This window comes from Macaca nemestrina, chromosome X (assembly GCF_043159975.1).
Source record: "Macaca nemestrina isolate mMacNem1 chromosome X, mMacNem.hap1, whole genome shotgun sequence".
Lineage (NCBI taxonomy): Eukaryota > Metazoa > Chordata > Mammalia > Primates > Cercopithecidae > Macaca > Macaca nemestrina.
Genome location: NC_092145.1, coordinates 145,923,123 through 145,939,185, shown reverse-complemented (window position 1 = coordinate 145,939,185; position 16,063 = coordinate 145,923,123). Strand labels below are relative to the sequence as shown.

The following is a 16,063-nucleotide window of genomic DNA, read 5'->3' as shown; positions in this document are numbered from 1 at the left end:
TCTTACCTCTTCCTACCTTCTCGTGATTTACAGGCAATATTTGGTTTGCAGCTACGTAACTCCAGTCCTTGCCTTGTCATGAGCATTTTCCCTGTGTCTCTGTATTAACATGGCCATCTTCTTAAAAGGACACCAGTCATTGGAATGCAGCCCACCCTCCTCCAGTATGACCTCATCTCAACCACATCTGCAACAACCCTATTTCTAAACAAGGCCACATTCTGAGGTACTAGGAGTTGGAACCTCAGCATATCTTTTGGGGGGGGGGTGGGGACATAATTCAACCCACAAATAAGTGCCTACACAAAAAACTGCAGTAGTAGTAAACAGTAAAATGTGAAGTCTCCCTCTCTATCTTCAAGCCTAAGCCAATTAATATAGGGTATTCAACTGGCCACAGATAATAGTTCAGGATTGAATGTGTGAATGAACGTGGGGCAGTAAGACATGAGGGAAGATTTTCCTTTGGAAAAGAAGGTTCCTCACTCTTCCATAAAGCTCTCTTCTGGATGGAGTGGTGTGCAAATGTGTATCCTGGAAGTGTTGCAGCCCTTCCATAACACATGGGGGGCCAACTTTAGGAGGAAGCTGACAATCTCCTTAATATCCTGCTGAGCTGCTGCATCGAACTGACTCAAGCTTGAATGCTTTCCACTGGTTACAACCACCATTATTTATGTCTTTCATGTGTAAATTTGTTTTGAGTTGGGTTTTTTTAGTGTAAGTCTTAATGAATAAAGGATATCAGGCATTGTACAATCATCATCTTCCCATTGCTTCTGCATTCAGAATAATTTCTCATTTTAGGAATTAAAGAAAACATATCCTTCCTTCCACAATGATCATTTACATAAGGCATGAACAATAACCTAAATGGTAAAATGTAAAAATAGAAAAAGATTAAGTTCATGTATCTTTTCATTTTCCTTTCATCAGCAAAGATGCTGGAACACAGATAATGCAGGGAAATACTTTTGTACAAAATTTCTATCAATGAAAGCACACCACCAGCAAAGATGGATTACCTTGTATTTATCCATTCAGAGAACACATCGGATGGTGAGGACTTTTTGGAATGACAACAAAGCTCTATTTGAATACTTGAATTTTCCCCAAAACAAAAGCCCTGACTTTGATGAGGGTTACTTATTGAGTCTCAAAGTGTGGCCCATGAACCAGCAGAATCAGCATCAACTGTGAGCTTGTTAGAAATGCAGTCTCAGGCCCCACCCTAGACTTACTGAATCACAAAGTAGATTTCAACAAGATCTCCAGGTGATAGTATGTATGTTAAAGTTTGAGAAGCACTAGCATATTACATTGTTAAGACAATTATGCTACTAAAACTGAAAAATCTGTGAAGCCCTGCGTCCTGAAATGGTCAAGCTGATTGTACAGCAGTGGCTCTTAACCCTGGCTGTACATTAGAATCACCTGGGGAGGCTGGGCGTGGTGGTTCACACCTGTAATCCCAAGTAAAATCCCAACAATTTGGGAGGCCGAAGTGGGCGCATCGCTTGAGCACAGGAGTTCCAGGCCAGCCTGGGCAACATGGTGAAACCCCGTCTCAAACAAAACAAAACAAACAAAAAAAACCACACTCTCTCTCTATATATGTACACACAAAAATTAGCTGGGCGTGGTGATGTGCACCTGTGGTCCCAGCTACTCGGGGGTGCTAAGCTGGGAGGATTGCTTGAGCCCAAGAGGTGGAGGCTGCAGTGGGCCGAGATTGTGCCACTGCACTCCAGCCTGGGAAACAGAGTGAGACCCTGTCTCAAAATAATAATAATAATAATAATCACCTGGGGAGCTTTTAAAGCGATGCTAAGGCTCAAGGCAAAACCCCCCTAAACCGTATGGATCAAAATTTTTCTTTGAGTTGGGCTTAAGATCAGCAAAACATTTTAAGAAGCCCTTGGGTGATTCTTTTTTCTCCTTTATTAAAATAGTGAGTTTTATTTCACTTGTATATTTCTGTCTCCCCACCATTTCCATGTCTGACCACTGCTACTAATACGTCATAACATTCCATACATACTTAAAACCAAGCAAAGAGTGGAGTTCCATCTTTAAAAACTAAACAGGCATTTTGGACAACACATTCTTGGCAATGCAACCTGGACAACATTTATCAAACATAGTAGGAAAAGTTCTCACTCTGCATTATAAAAAGGAGAGCCAGATATCAACTGTTATGGAAATGAAGTAAGATGGAAAATTTTTAACAAATTGTCCAAAATATTTTCTTAAAGAGACTTCCTCCACTGCCAGAGATCTTGAATAGCCTCCTGGTCAGTCATCCAGAAGCAATTCTTCACATAACTGATGAACCTGGCTTCCACTCTGGGAAGAGAACCACCTTTTCTATACTTGCTTGCATTTTTGCTTTAATGTCTTCTACAGAACTAGGTCCTTTTGGTGTTTTAGGAGTTTTTTCCTGTTTTTTGAAGGATTCTTGTCCTTTTGCTCTTGGTGTTGATGATGGTTTTGAGTCTTTTCCATTCTGATTTGACTTGTGTGCATTTTTGGCTGGAGTATCTCGTATAGATTTCTTCACTGGTGTGGCACTTTTTCTTCAGTTTCTTCATCATCAAAATCATCATCATCATCATCATCATCTTCATCTTCATCTTCATCAGCAGCAAGTATTACTTTTTTCTGTGGAACCTTGCTACCACTTCCAGGGGCCAACCACTTTCCAGATATACTTAAGAGTTTCACATCCTCCTCCTCTTCATCTTCTGACTCTGCATCTTCCTCCACAGTTACTAAGTGCTATCCACTAATATGCACTGGCCCTGAACCACACTTCAACCATAAGAGCACTGGTGGTGTTATTTCAAAGCCCCCAAGGGAAACCGTTGGCTCTATAGACATTTTCAAAGTTGCCAGTGTTACTTTAATTGGACGGCCTTCATAATTCATTGCCTCTGCTTCAACAATGTACAATTCATCCTTTGCACCAGCCCCTAAACTGACTGTTCTTAAAGATAACTGGTGCTCATTTTCATCATCATCCACCTTAAAGCGATCATCTTTGTCGGCCTTTAGTTCACAACCGAAAAGATAGTTCTGGGGCCTCAGGGGGCTCACGTCCACATCCATCGAATCTTCCATTGGGTAGCTACACACACTTAGATGGGAGAGAAGGCGGACAGAGACAAATGACCCCACTCAAGAGAACAGCCGCACAGGACAGAATCACACCTGGGCAGGTGATTCTTATATGCAACTGTGGCTGAGAATTATTAGTGTAAAGCAGCAGTTCTCAAACTTGAGTGTGCATCAGAATAACCTAGAGGGCTTGTTAAGATACAGATTACCATGCCCAACTCTCAATTTCTGATTTAGCAGGTTTCAGGTAAGGCCCAATAATTAGCATTTCTAATAAATTCTCAGATGTTACTGACGTTGTTCCTCCAGGACCACACTTTGAGAACCACTGATGTAGAGAAAAAAAAAGTGACTGAACTGGAAACTCAAAAGGCTGCCCAGGGTCTCTTAAAGGCAAAATAATTCATTATCTCATACCCGTTAGGATGGCCACTATCAAAAGAACAGAAAATAACAAGTGTTAGGATGCAGAGAAATTGGAATCCTTGTATACTGTTGGTGGGAATGTAAAATAGTGCAGTTATTATTAAAAATAGTAGAGAGGTTTCTCGAAAAATTGAAAATAAAATTACCATATGATCTAGCAATCTCACTTCTGTGTATATAGCCAAAAGAACTGAAAATAGGATCTCAAAGAATTATTTGCACACCCATGTTTATTGCAGTATTATTCACAACAGCCAAGAAGTGGAAGCAACCTAGATGTCTAACAGATAAACAGATAAACAAAATGTCATATATGCATACAATGGAATACTATGCAGCTTTAAACAGAAGGAAATACTGTCACAAGCTATGACACGAATGAACCTCAAGGACATTATGCTAAGTAAAATAAGCCAGGTACAAAAATATAAATACTCTATGATTCCACTCATATGAAGTATCTAAAGTAGTCAAAATCATAGACAGTAGAAAGGTGGTTGCCAAGAGCTGGTGGAAGAGGGAGAGGGAACTAATGCTCAATGGGTATACAGTTTCAGTTTTGCAAGATGAAAAAGTTCTAGAGATCTGCTATACAACAACATGAATATACTTAACACTATTGAACTATATGCTTAAAAACTGTTAGGATAAATGTAATGTTTTTTCAACCACAATAAATAGGGCAAAATAATTCAGATAATCACTTTTTAAAAGTTATTTGCTTTAATGTACATGCATATGTTATTTAAATTTTTACAACAAATTTTATTCTAAAAAGCTTTAAATATAATTATTTTACAGTTCCCCAATAAAATAAACCAAATTTTCAATCAAGAAATACTTCAAAATCATGATTTAAATATTTTAGACCCCTTTTTGCTATTCAAAGTGCTTTGGTTTGAACTTCTTTGTGTAGACATTTTTCTCTGAGATTCTCTCTAAATGATGAGGTAAAACACCACGACATTAAAATACCACTTTAATCTTACAACTGCCCCAACATGAACTCCTTAGCTTTTGTCAGAACCCCAAAGAGTCCTCTTATCCAAAATTAAGAACTCCTGCTCTCAGAGGGTATCCCTACTGGGTATAGTGCCCTATAAGGGTGTTCCCATGGAACTGCAGTAAAACTTTGTGTTAATTACCTCAGTGTCACCTACAACTCTGCAAGCTTTTTGAAAACCAAGAAGAGTCTTAAATTTATCTATCTTTGGCACCTAGATGTGCATGAGAATGTATTCAATGAAACCTCTATAGACACATGATTGAATAAAAGATCTCTATATTCCCTTCCACTTTGTACACTATTGATAATTTGCAAGAGGTGAAATGTTTTCTATAGGCATATCATTTGGAATGATTAGAGCAGGCAAAGGGTACAAATAGAAAACAGAATTCTACCTCCTTTTCTTCACAAGTGCTATAGTACTCATAGAGAATAAAGATGTAAATCTTTCTGGCTAGACACCTTGTACCTTTCCCTGGAATCCCAAGCCCTCAACCGCAGTGATCACCAGCCACTGACAAACACTTCAGAGATTCTCAGGACCTAGACACGTCTCAAAGAGAAACTACATAAAGGGCTATTTAGAGAACTGACACTTTCATTTTAAAAATCCCCAAAACACGAACCAGCAATGGTAATGCAATAATTCTGGAGACTGGTGGTTCTAACAAAGACAACTGAGAGGAAATAGGGAACAGATACACAGGTATTTAGACATAATTGGAGGGAAGTAGTCAAGAGATAAAACTCAGCTGGGGCCATCAACCAACTCTAATAACTTGTTCATTACAGGATTTAGGATGATGTGGTCCACATTCTCCCTGACAATTCAATTATGTTAACAGATTTATACTTTTATAGAATTGTGTATTACATGTGACTTTCCCTTTTTAACAAAAAATGCATTTTGGTAATATAAAACTGTCAAGACATGATAGTGTTTTATTACAAATTGACTTTATACACAGAATAGCATAGTGGTGAAAGAGCAAAGGTTCTGTAGCTAGACTGGATGATTAGAATCCTGGCTCTGTTCCTTACCAGCTATGTGACTTTGCATATATTATTTAACCGGTCTCAGTCTCAGTTTATTTATCAATAAATAGAGTTAGTTAACAGTATACATTTTATAACATCATTGCCTAATATAACTTTCTGTGATTATGGAAATGTTCTCTGCAGTGACCAAATGGTAGCCACCAGCCTCATGTGGCTACTGAGCAGCTTAAATGTGACTAGGATCAACTAAGGTACTAAATGTATAAACTGATTGTATTTTAATTGATTTAAATATAAATAGTCCTATATGACTCATAGCTACTATCCTGGGAAGCACAGTTTTACAGGGTTGTAAGGATCACATGGGCTACGCATTCAGATCAATGTCTGGCACACAATAATCAATAAATATTCACTATTGATATTATGCACCATGTCATAGAAAATGGATATGCGAGTATGGGTTATAATTTTCTTTAACACTTTTCCTAAATATTGTGGATAATTCTTTTTCCTACTATTTATATTTACTGGCTAATTCCCCTTCCAGCTGGCACCGGCTTCAGGAAACACCTGACTAGCCTGCACACCAAGCCCTACCCACCCTTCCTGGGCCTAACGCATGTGCTGCATGTTGAGTTTTTCTTAAGATTTTGCATACTATTAAGAACACATTTGATCCTGGTCTCCTTCACATTCTACCACCACCATTACCCCCCAACCCCATCCCACCCCCAATGTTTTTACTACTTTTACCAGAATCTTTCAAGTATTAAAGCATATTGATTTCCTATTGGGATAATTTGTAAGATGATTTTATTATTGTACTTGACATAACCAGATTACTCAGTCATTCTAAATCTTAAAACATCTCATCAGGCTCACAAAAAAACCTACTAAAATTATAATCACCTTGTTTTTTAATGAGGTTAGAATGAAGTTAGAAAGGTTATCTTTTGTTTCCTAGTATATACTAAAAGGCAACCACTCATGTTTTAGCACGTATATGTTATCATTGAAAAGGTTATAAGCTCTAATTAATAATACTGTGCATCTCTTTTCATATAGCAATAATATTCTATTTCCTAAACAGTCCCATGACATTAAACCAGTTGTTTCTAGCAGAAAGATTCCTAGAACAATACAAATTGATAAAGATTTCCTTCTCTTCCTATTGGAGACTATAGAGCTAGAACATGAGAATGGCTGTCAGGAGAAATGAGAACTGAGGCTGGGCATAGTGGCTCACGCCTGTAATCCCAGCACTTTGGGAGGAGGTCAAGGAGGGCGGATCACCTGAGGTCAGGAGTTCAAGATGAGTCTGGCCAACATGGTGAAACCCCATCTCTACTAAAAATACAAAACTTAGCTGGCAATTGTGACATGCACCTGTAGTCCCAGCTACTTGGGAAGCTAAGGCAGGAGAATCACTTGAACCCAGAAAGCGGAGGCTGCAGTGAGCCGAGATCATGCCACTGCACTCTAGCCTAGGCGACAGAGTAAGACCCTGTCTCAAAAAAAAAGGAAAGAAATAAAGAAATGAGAACTGAAAGTCTGAATTCAGATGTCTAAGAAACACACTAGACAGATATGGCCCTTACATTTATAATTTTATATTCTAAAATATGAAATATTGAGAAACAAGTTAAATAATCTGACATATACTTCTACCCAATGAGGAAGGTATAATAAATCAACTGGCCTCATGTAATACCAGAGAGAAGCTAAGGAGTAAAGAAAAGAAGATACAAAAAATAATTAAAGCATCTATTTTCAGGTATATACTACTATCAAGTATATAATAAATTGAATTATAAACTCAAAAAGAAAAAAAGCAAACCACTGCCCAGAAATAAAAGGGGCATATGGGGGTGGTGAGTGGATGGTTCTTTACTACTCTTTTTAAGGTAAAAGCATCCTGTTTCTGTAATAAACTGTTTCTATCTTTTTCCCATTTTTAACAGTTAGAAACAATTTTAACTACAAGTAATGGAAACCTTGAGTTCTGTTACAAGGGATTTTTTTTTTTTTTTTTTTTTTTTTTTTTTTTTTTTTGAGACGGAGTCTCACTCTGTCGCCCAGGCTGGAGTGCAGTGCAGTGGCGCAATCTTGGCTCACTGCAACCTCTGCCTCCAGGGTTCAAGCAATTCTCCCGCCTTAGCCTCCCAAGTAACTGGGACTATAGGCGTGTGCCACTACACCTGGCTATTTTTTTATTTTTAGTAGAGATGAGGTTTTACCATGTTGGCCAGGCTGGTCTCAAACTCCTGACCTCAGGTGATCCGCCCACCTCGGCCTCCCACAAAGTGCTGGGATTACAGGTGTGAGCTACTACTCCTGGCCAAGGAATTTTTTTTAAGTAATTGACAGTCCAGGAAAAGGGTGAGATTTAGATTTGATTCTGGGGTACAACAATAAAAAAAATTTGCATTCTATTGTGTCAATTTCATTCTAAGCCTTGATTGCCTTGTGATTATAAGGTAACTCTCAACTTTTTAAATAAGGGCCACCTACCTTCAGTCCAACATAGTCTTTTTCTCAGAAAGAACCAAGCCCTTCCCCTCAGTCTGATTAGACCCATTTAGGTCTTGTGTCTACCCCAGATCAATAACAGCTGCCAGGGAAAGGTCTTGCACTAACTGGCTTAGATTAGTCAGGACTAATCTCTGGAACTAGGGATGGGATTCACCTCCCCAATCACATGAACTATGGGAAAGGAAGTTCCCTGGACAAAACGAGAGTTTCAGTAAGAAAAAGAGTGAAACAGATGTGGAAAAGGTAATCAATAGACTGCACTTCTCTCTCCTGACTGACCTGCTATCTAGTGTTAAATATTTTGACTGATTACTAATAGCATGCTTTACTGACCATAGCACTGCTTGTACATTTAGTGATAAGTGGCTGTTGCTGTGGGGAAATGAATAATTAAAGTTAAGGATGCTAAAGAAACTTTCTAGCTGAACCTAAGGCCATCATGAGCCACAGTTATGCACACAGGTACTTTTGTCCAGCATAGGTGCTCACAGGTGTAGCACAGCAAAAAAATCTGAATAGTCAAAGCATGGTAGGGGTCTGATTTACCGCCCTTACTAAAGTTCAGGACCTGAATAGTATGACACCCTTCTGAATAAAAAGGAAAGGCAGGATCATTGAAATAAGGCCCTAGAAAGTGACCAGACCATTAGCATTGCAAGGATATTCATCATAGTAGGATCTTACAGGACAGGGCTATTTTGTTGAGGCAGTAAAGCAATACAGCAACAAATATAGAAAGTCCAAAAATGGAAAACAGAACAAACCCTTGAAGAATTAAGAATACTGTTTATGTATCAGCATTCTTTCCATTGTACCACACTGTCTTTAGCAGAAGCCTAAAATTCTTCAGATGGGTTACACAAGAAAGATGTTTCACTCCCAAATTCTTAGAGTGGAAAGTAACATCTTCGTAATTTAGAAGACAAGGAAGAAAATAGAATCCTCTCAGTTTCTCATACTGTCCAAGTTTTAGGCAAAAAGGAAAAAGAAAGCAAAGTTTTACACAGGTTTCTAGCCAAGAGAGTTGGAAGTTTTTGTTTCTTCTGGGGAGAGCAGGGAGAGATGTAAGTTAATAGCATCTTTTCCTTTCTAACACTAGAAAAAAATGAGTAGTCAATTCTACATGGTATAAAGAGATGCTCTGAGGACAATAAGAGATTCACTTGTGTACTATTAGAATTCTTAAAGGGTCTACAGTGTTTGAAATAATTTGCAACAAGAGTACAGGATCAAGGTGTTTTCATGCATCTCCTTAGCTACATTCCAAAACACAATTCACTTTCAATTTGGCAGTGTGGATTTGGGAGGACTGTGTTTTTGAGAGGAGTCTCAGAGTTGTGACCAGGGCAGTAGTCAATAAAATACGCTTGTAGATGCAGAGAGACAACTGAATCATCAAAGTTGCAAGAGTGTCATTTCTTCAACTTTGGCTTTTCTAGTTTGTAGTAAGTTAAAAAAAAAAATACTGGAGTACAAAATTCACTAGTAAGTTATTTGGCATATCTGTATCTTTTGGTTGCATTGATAATTTAAAAATAAGCAATATGTTATTTTTAGTATCTTAACTTCCCTACACATAAACTGTTACAATTAAATCCTGTTTAGTTTTTTTTTTTTCTAAGCAACTCTACTAACATGACTAGTTTTTTCACCACTTCTACTTTACAATTTACTTCCTGTATTTTACATTTGGTTGTTCTTTCAGAACATGTCATGGGCAGTTTCAACAGATAGCACATGACATATATTCTTTCCAGATTTCTACAATTAATCCTGAATTTATTCCATTTCCATTTGGAGAAAGTCTGAAATATTTTCCATTGACATTTCACAGGGATACAACTGTAGAGTTCTATCTCAATTTGCAATGGATTACTAGGAAAGGAGGTCCCTTATTATATGTACCATCATAAAAACCAAGACAAGAAACTAATAACCTATATTCTCTAAAAATCATGTGCATCACAAGATCACTAGGTATAAGCATTTGTAAGGCATGACAGAATTAGCACTTCACAGCTACGAGCACAAGATGCTACATTCTATAATCATCTTTCTTTCCTTCAACTGAGATGGAAACTTGCATCTCACTTAAGGATTTTAGAGCAAAAAGGATCAGGAATATTTATTCTGGCCCGTATCCTTTTGCGTCTTTTCTTTCTCCTGAAGCTCTCTTATTAATCCAGCATTCTTATTTTTCAAAGAAAAGACTAGCTTGAATATTTATCCCTTTGAAATGTATCTCATTGGACCCCTTATAAATCACTTCTTAACTGAAGTGAATTTTCATTTATTTTTAAATTTCTCAGTCCCTAAGGAGTACCATATTCTTTATGTTACTTTAGTTAGAATTTTATATTTTAATTTTGCCTAGAGTTGGAATTTCAGATAGTTTAAAAGCATTTTCATTGTTTTTGTTTTTTTAAAACAGTGGCCTGTAAGGTATACTCAGCCTTTTGAAAGAGATACGCTTTTCTGAAAAATGCCTTACAATTTTTACATTCTTATAGACTTACATGATTTCAGGGCAGCTTTGTAATAACATTCAAATTGACAAGGGTTTCAAAAACTTTCATTTTAAAGGTCTCGCCCAGACAATCTGCCATTTAAATTTTTGTAGGAGAAATATTGATATTTACAGAAACTTGTGGATCCTTACAACCTTGCTTAATTTATCTATTTGAAGTTGATTTTTACATGCTAGGTTTTACTAAGCAGAAAGCAAGAAAAAAAATGAAGCTTTTAAAAGATTTAGACCAAAATACTATTATGCCACTTCAGTCTTCACTTAAGTAACTCTAAGACAGGATTTCTCAACCTCTGCATTACTGACATTTTGGGCTGGATAATTCTTTGTTGTAGGGGGCTGTCTTTTGCATAGTAGGATGTTTAGCAGCATCTCTGGTCTCCTCCCACAGCACCTGTGCCTCACTCCTTCCTGACCCCACAACTTCTGACAACCAAAAAAAAAAAATATCTCCAGACATAGCCAAATGCCCCTTAGGGGTAGAGGAGAGGGAGACAAAATGGCCCTAGTTGAGAACCGCTGCTGTTTATTTTGTGCATCATCAAAACTAAAGATTCTACTACAGTAAGCCTCGGTGTTTATTTTTACAAAGGAGGCATATAGCAAGTAGAACCAAAATCTTATATGGTGGTGAAAACATATTTTAAAATATGATCAAATTGAAATTATAATTATAAATTACTCAGTTTCTGTGCAGCGAAGTCTGATTTCAACTGAACCTCAGCTACTTTTAAAGTTATTTCCCTGTAAAGGGCACCACTCACTTTTAGGTTCATTTGCAACATTTTCTTCTTTTCTCTCTGAAGTTCTTTTCTGTAGGGAGGGATATTTTCCCTTCTGTCTGATAAAGCAGCCACGACGACACTACTCTTTCCTTTGCTCACTTCACACCTCTGCATAAAATTGCTTTCATGTTTAGCTATGGCAGAAGAAAGAGAACTAAGGGTGACTAGTTCCTTCTCCAAAGTAAATGCCATATTATCAATTAGGAAATTCTCACTTCCTGATTTTAGATTTTTGAGGAAACAGTTTATAGGGAGAATTCTGATGAGATTATGAAGGCACTGGAACATAACTGTTTGATTCCTAAAATAAAAAACCAAACAAAATATTACAAAAATTAGGACAGCACAAAGCAGTCATGTACAATATACTGCAGTAATCAATTAATATTCATTTATAAACACCATAATGATAAACAGAACCAATTACGTATGTGAGAATTGATAAAATTCAGACTACAGCAATCAAATATACATATCCCATATCAAGTCAGTTAATATTAATCAGATTGTTTCCAATTAAATTTTTTTTTGCTGAGTAATAAGGTCAATATAATATTTTTAAAAATTTTACTGTGGCAGAGAGGTAACGGGAAATCTCAAAATAATTACTAGGCACTAAAAAAAGCCAAAAACAAATATAAAATTAAAGCAGAGATCTTCAGTTTCTAAATGAAGCCAATGTGTCCATTCATGCTAAGCCATGGCAATAATACAAAACCCATGCAGATCGCTGTTGAACCACACATTGATCACACTCATACACACTAACTTCTCTGGACTGATTACAATTTAATGTGCATTACCTGGAATAGATTATTAAAATCCCTTCAAATGGTGTTCTCTGTTTCCAGGTGAAGAGTGTCCCATAGAAACTTCCCGGCCTTTCACAAAAGTACACTTCTGGAAATTCTTTGATTATTTCACATTTCATATGTTCTAAAAGCCACACCTTCATTGAATTCAGGGCATAGCCAGGTGACATGATTTGAAAACAAGATTTGTGGAATGCTGCGAGAAGTGCAAACAGATCTTCCATGTGCTCTACAAAAAAAGTCACAAGCTCTATCATTAAACTCTGTCCATTATCAGATAAACAGAATTCTTAAAATTTTCTAATTCAATTAAATATATAATCTAAAAGTGCCAACAAAATTACCTATAGGTTTCTTCTTTGGAAACATCAGTAGGTACTTCCCAGTTGAAAGATCTTCTAGACTTAAAAACACTCTGCCACACACAACATAACGATCTTTGGGACAGTTACCACTTTCTCTCTCCATAATGTGTAGCAGTACAGTGCAACAAAATTTACTGAATGCTAAAAGTGGTGAAAGAGATGTTACAGCAGTAATTATCTGTACACACTCTTTCTTAGATGGGTGTTCACAAACAAAGCTTTCCTCTTTCTTGCTATCAGGGGTCAACTTGACCCTTTTTGCTTCCAATCCTATTTCATCTGGCTTCAAGTATGGTGCTGGGAAAGGATTTGTACTCAACTTAATCACTCTATTTTGACACTTAAGAAGCCGAAATCTGGAGTCATGGGCTTGATCCATTAACAATGATAAAGTCACATCATTCAGGGACCTGTAAAAAACCCAGACTTTGGTTTAATCTAAAAGCTCATTCTTTAAAATCAAATTGATGATTAAATGTCATACAAACAACAGTAAAAAAATGTTTATTCTTTCCTTTCCTAGAAAACATCATTTCAAATGTAAAATACATCAGAAAGTTAAGAGTAAAAGCCAAACACATTTTTAAAGGTCCTGTGATAGCACCTCTCTTTAAAAAGGCAAGCAAAACATTGTAAATATGCTAGGTTTTAGGAAAGCAAAATTTTTAAGATAGAGGAATGGTATTAGGAATAATAGTAAGAGAAATTAAAGAAAAAAAAATTTAAGGTAAAGGAATGGTAAAATAATGCCTGGATTTTATTTTTTAAGTAGGTCTTTCTTTGTCTCCTCTTTTTAAACAAAAAACCTACTCATTATTTTTTAAGAGTTTATTTTGGTAATACTTTAGAATGCAAATAGCTCTAAACGAAAAATTGTATTTTTTGTTCCTCTAAATGACTTGAATAAAATCTGTTTTTTCAGTCAGAATATTGTTTATCCCTCAGCAATTCTTTCCATATCTACATTTATAATAATTTACAAATATATACAGGCTTATTGTAGTATATTCCAGCATTGTCAAACAGGTAAGAATGGTGACATGACCAAAGAAAGAACTTTAATGTAGAAATTTAATACAGAAAACTCCTTTAATACAGGAATTTGACCATGTCTAATGAGTTATACTAAAGATTTTAAAAGAACTCAAAAATCTTCATTTGCACTAATTGAACTACTGTTTTGTTGGGAATGCTGTTTTATCAACACTACATATATACTGTAGAGTAATTATGTAGTAGGTACAACAGAGAATTGGAATTATCAACAGGGGAGAAAGATGATACAGAAAGAAGAAGATACATCATGATGATAAGCAAAAACCTTGAAGTTTTTACATCATGGTGATAAGTAAAAATGTGAAGTCCTTAATCTGAATTGGAAGTATCAGCATGGACTTACAGTATATTTTATCTCTAAATAAACCAAAACCACAACAAACCAAACTAACAAAACACATTATTTCCTACCTCTGCTTACTAAAAAGGCCCAGAAACAACAACCCACTCAGGATAAATAAGCACTTCTTGCACTCAAATTCTGATTTCTAAATTACAAATTATATTTGAGGGTCTAACTAAATAATTGATGAGAAGAGGTTTCTCTTTATAGAAGTATTCCAGGTAATAAATAAAGAAGCAATAATAGAATTAGAATACCATCATGTTGTAAAATGTAATGGAATAATGGAACTAAGCAATGAGCATCAATAGTTGCTAATATCACAAAAGGAAAATGACCACACTTTATATACTTCCCAATGGAAGAAAGCTATACTATGAAGTATTCTGTTAACAAAAATCCAGGCATTATTCTGACCCAGTCTCTAGATCTAACCATCAACTTGGAGGAAATACAGGAGACAGAGAAACATGTTAAGCAATACCACAGGAAGTAATCAGCAAAATCCAGTCTATAGAACTTCACAGGGCAAACTGCCTGGCTTCTATAAAATATACTTTGCATTAAAAAAAAAAAAGACAGAAAAAGGATACCTACAGACTACAGATTACAAAGGACTTAGAGATAACAGTCAAGTCCAATTTATAGTCCTTATCTGACTCATGACTTGAAAAAATACTTTTAAATTCAGAAATGGGAAATTTGACCATTTACTGAGGGAATTACTGTTAATTTTGGGGGGGTAATTATATTTTTTAAGTTCTTATTTTTTAGATACATACACTGGAATAGTTACAGATGAAATAATATAATGTCTTTGAGTGCTTCAAAATAATCTGGGGGATGGGGGTGAGGAGTGCATGGAGGTATAGATGAAACAAGATTAGCAATGAGTTGATAATTACTAGAGCAGAGTGATGGGCAGAAGGGTTCACCACACTATTCTCCTTGTATGTTCGAAATGTTCTATATCTAAAAACATTTTAAGTAATTCTGTTTTGCATATGAAAAAAAATAAAAGACAAGACAGAAAATAGAGAATAAAAAATTACCAGGCAGATCTAAAAAAGAAAGAATAAAACTTATGATAATACAAATAATAATAAAACTTAGAAACTCAATGACTGGATTAAATAGCTGAATAGAAAGAACTGAAGATATAATTAGTGAAAATAATATAGATCAGAAGAAATTATCTAGATGAATAGAAAATATGAAACAGATGTTAAGAGACATAGAGTATGGAATGAGAAGGTCTAACAGAGTACTAACTGAAGTTCCAGAAGGAGACAGATACTAGAGAAAGTTAGGAAGCATCAGTATGTTGAGAATTAAGAATTAAGAATTTTTTGAATTGCCAGAAGAAAACAAAACAGTTTGAGGAAGCTCAACAATCTAAAGGAGGAAAAAAAAAAAAAAGAAATCTGCACTTAATCACGTCACTGTCAAATATTTAGAAAAAGAATAACAGAATACATCCAAATAAAGTAAAAGTAAATACTAAGGGATCAGAAATGAACAGGGAATACACAATGGAAGATCAACAAAAAATTTAATTATTTGAAAAGATCTAATAAAATGGATGAATCTCTGGCAAGATCAAGGACAAAGAAGACACAAATAAGATTTGGAATAAAAAGACACTGACAAACACTAACAATACAGTTGATAAACACCTAAAGAGGATCTTAGGAACAACTTATGCTAATAAATATAGTAATTGAAAAATATAAGCAAAACGTATTCAAGAATAAATAAAAATGTGAATAATCCTGTAACTAAAGAAATTGAATCAGTAGTTAAAAGTCACCTCACAAAGAAAATGCCAGATTTCTACTGCATTCCAGGCGACTACAACCAAATATCAAAGAGCAGGTAATTCCAAATTTACACAAACTGCTCCGGAGAACAGGAAAAAAGGAAATATTCCTCAATTCATTTATAAACTAGCATAGCCTTGATACTAAAACCAGGCAAGTATCATTCAAGAAAATTTCAAGCCAATTTCACTCATGAATTTAGATGCAAATATTCTTGACCAAAGGACAGCAAACCAAATCTAGTGACAAACTGTTTATCACAAGAATGCAAG

The 16,063-nt window shown here is 35.8% G+C and overlaps 1 protein-coding gene and 1 pseudogene across 2 annotated transcripts in view; both read right to left on the bottom strand.

Annotated features, from left to right (window-relative positions):
• The window catches only part of LOC105478148 (FA complementation group B), a 77,915-nt gene that overhangs the window by 37,710 nt on the left and 24,142 nt on the right, over positions 1-16,063 (bottom strand). The window contains exons 8-10 of one of the 2 annotated variants that reach the window (XM_071088833.1): positions 12,552-12,982; positions 12,199-12,436; positions 11,375-11,696 (exon numbers count right to left, since the gene is read on the bottom strand). In XM_071088833.1, coding sequence (XP_070944934.1) covers positions 11,375-11,696; positions 12,199-12,436; positions 12,552-12,982 — 991 coding nt within the window. Of the gene's footprint in view, positions 1-6,282; positions 11,697-12,198; positions 12,437-12,551; positions 12,983-16,063 lie in introns of those variants that run through there. The other variant, XM_011735174.3, reaches the window with a different exon arrangement.
• Positions 1,768-6,286, bottom strand: LOC139360793 (nucleophosmin pseudogene; annotated as a pseudogene).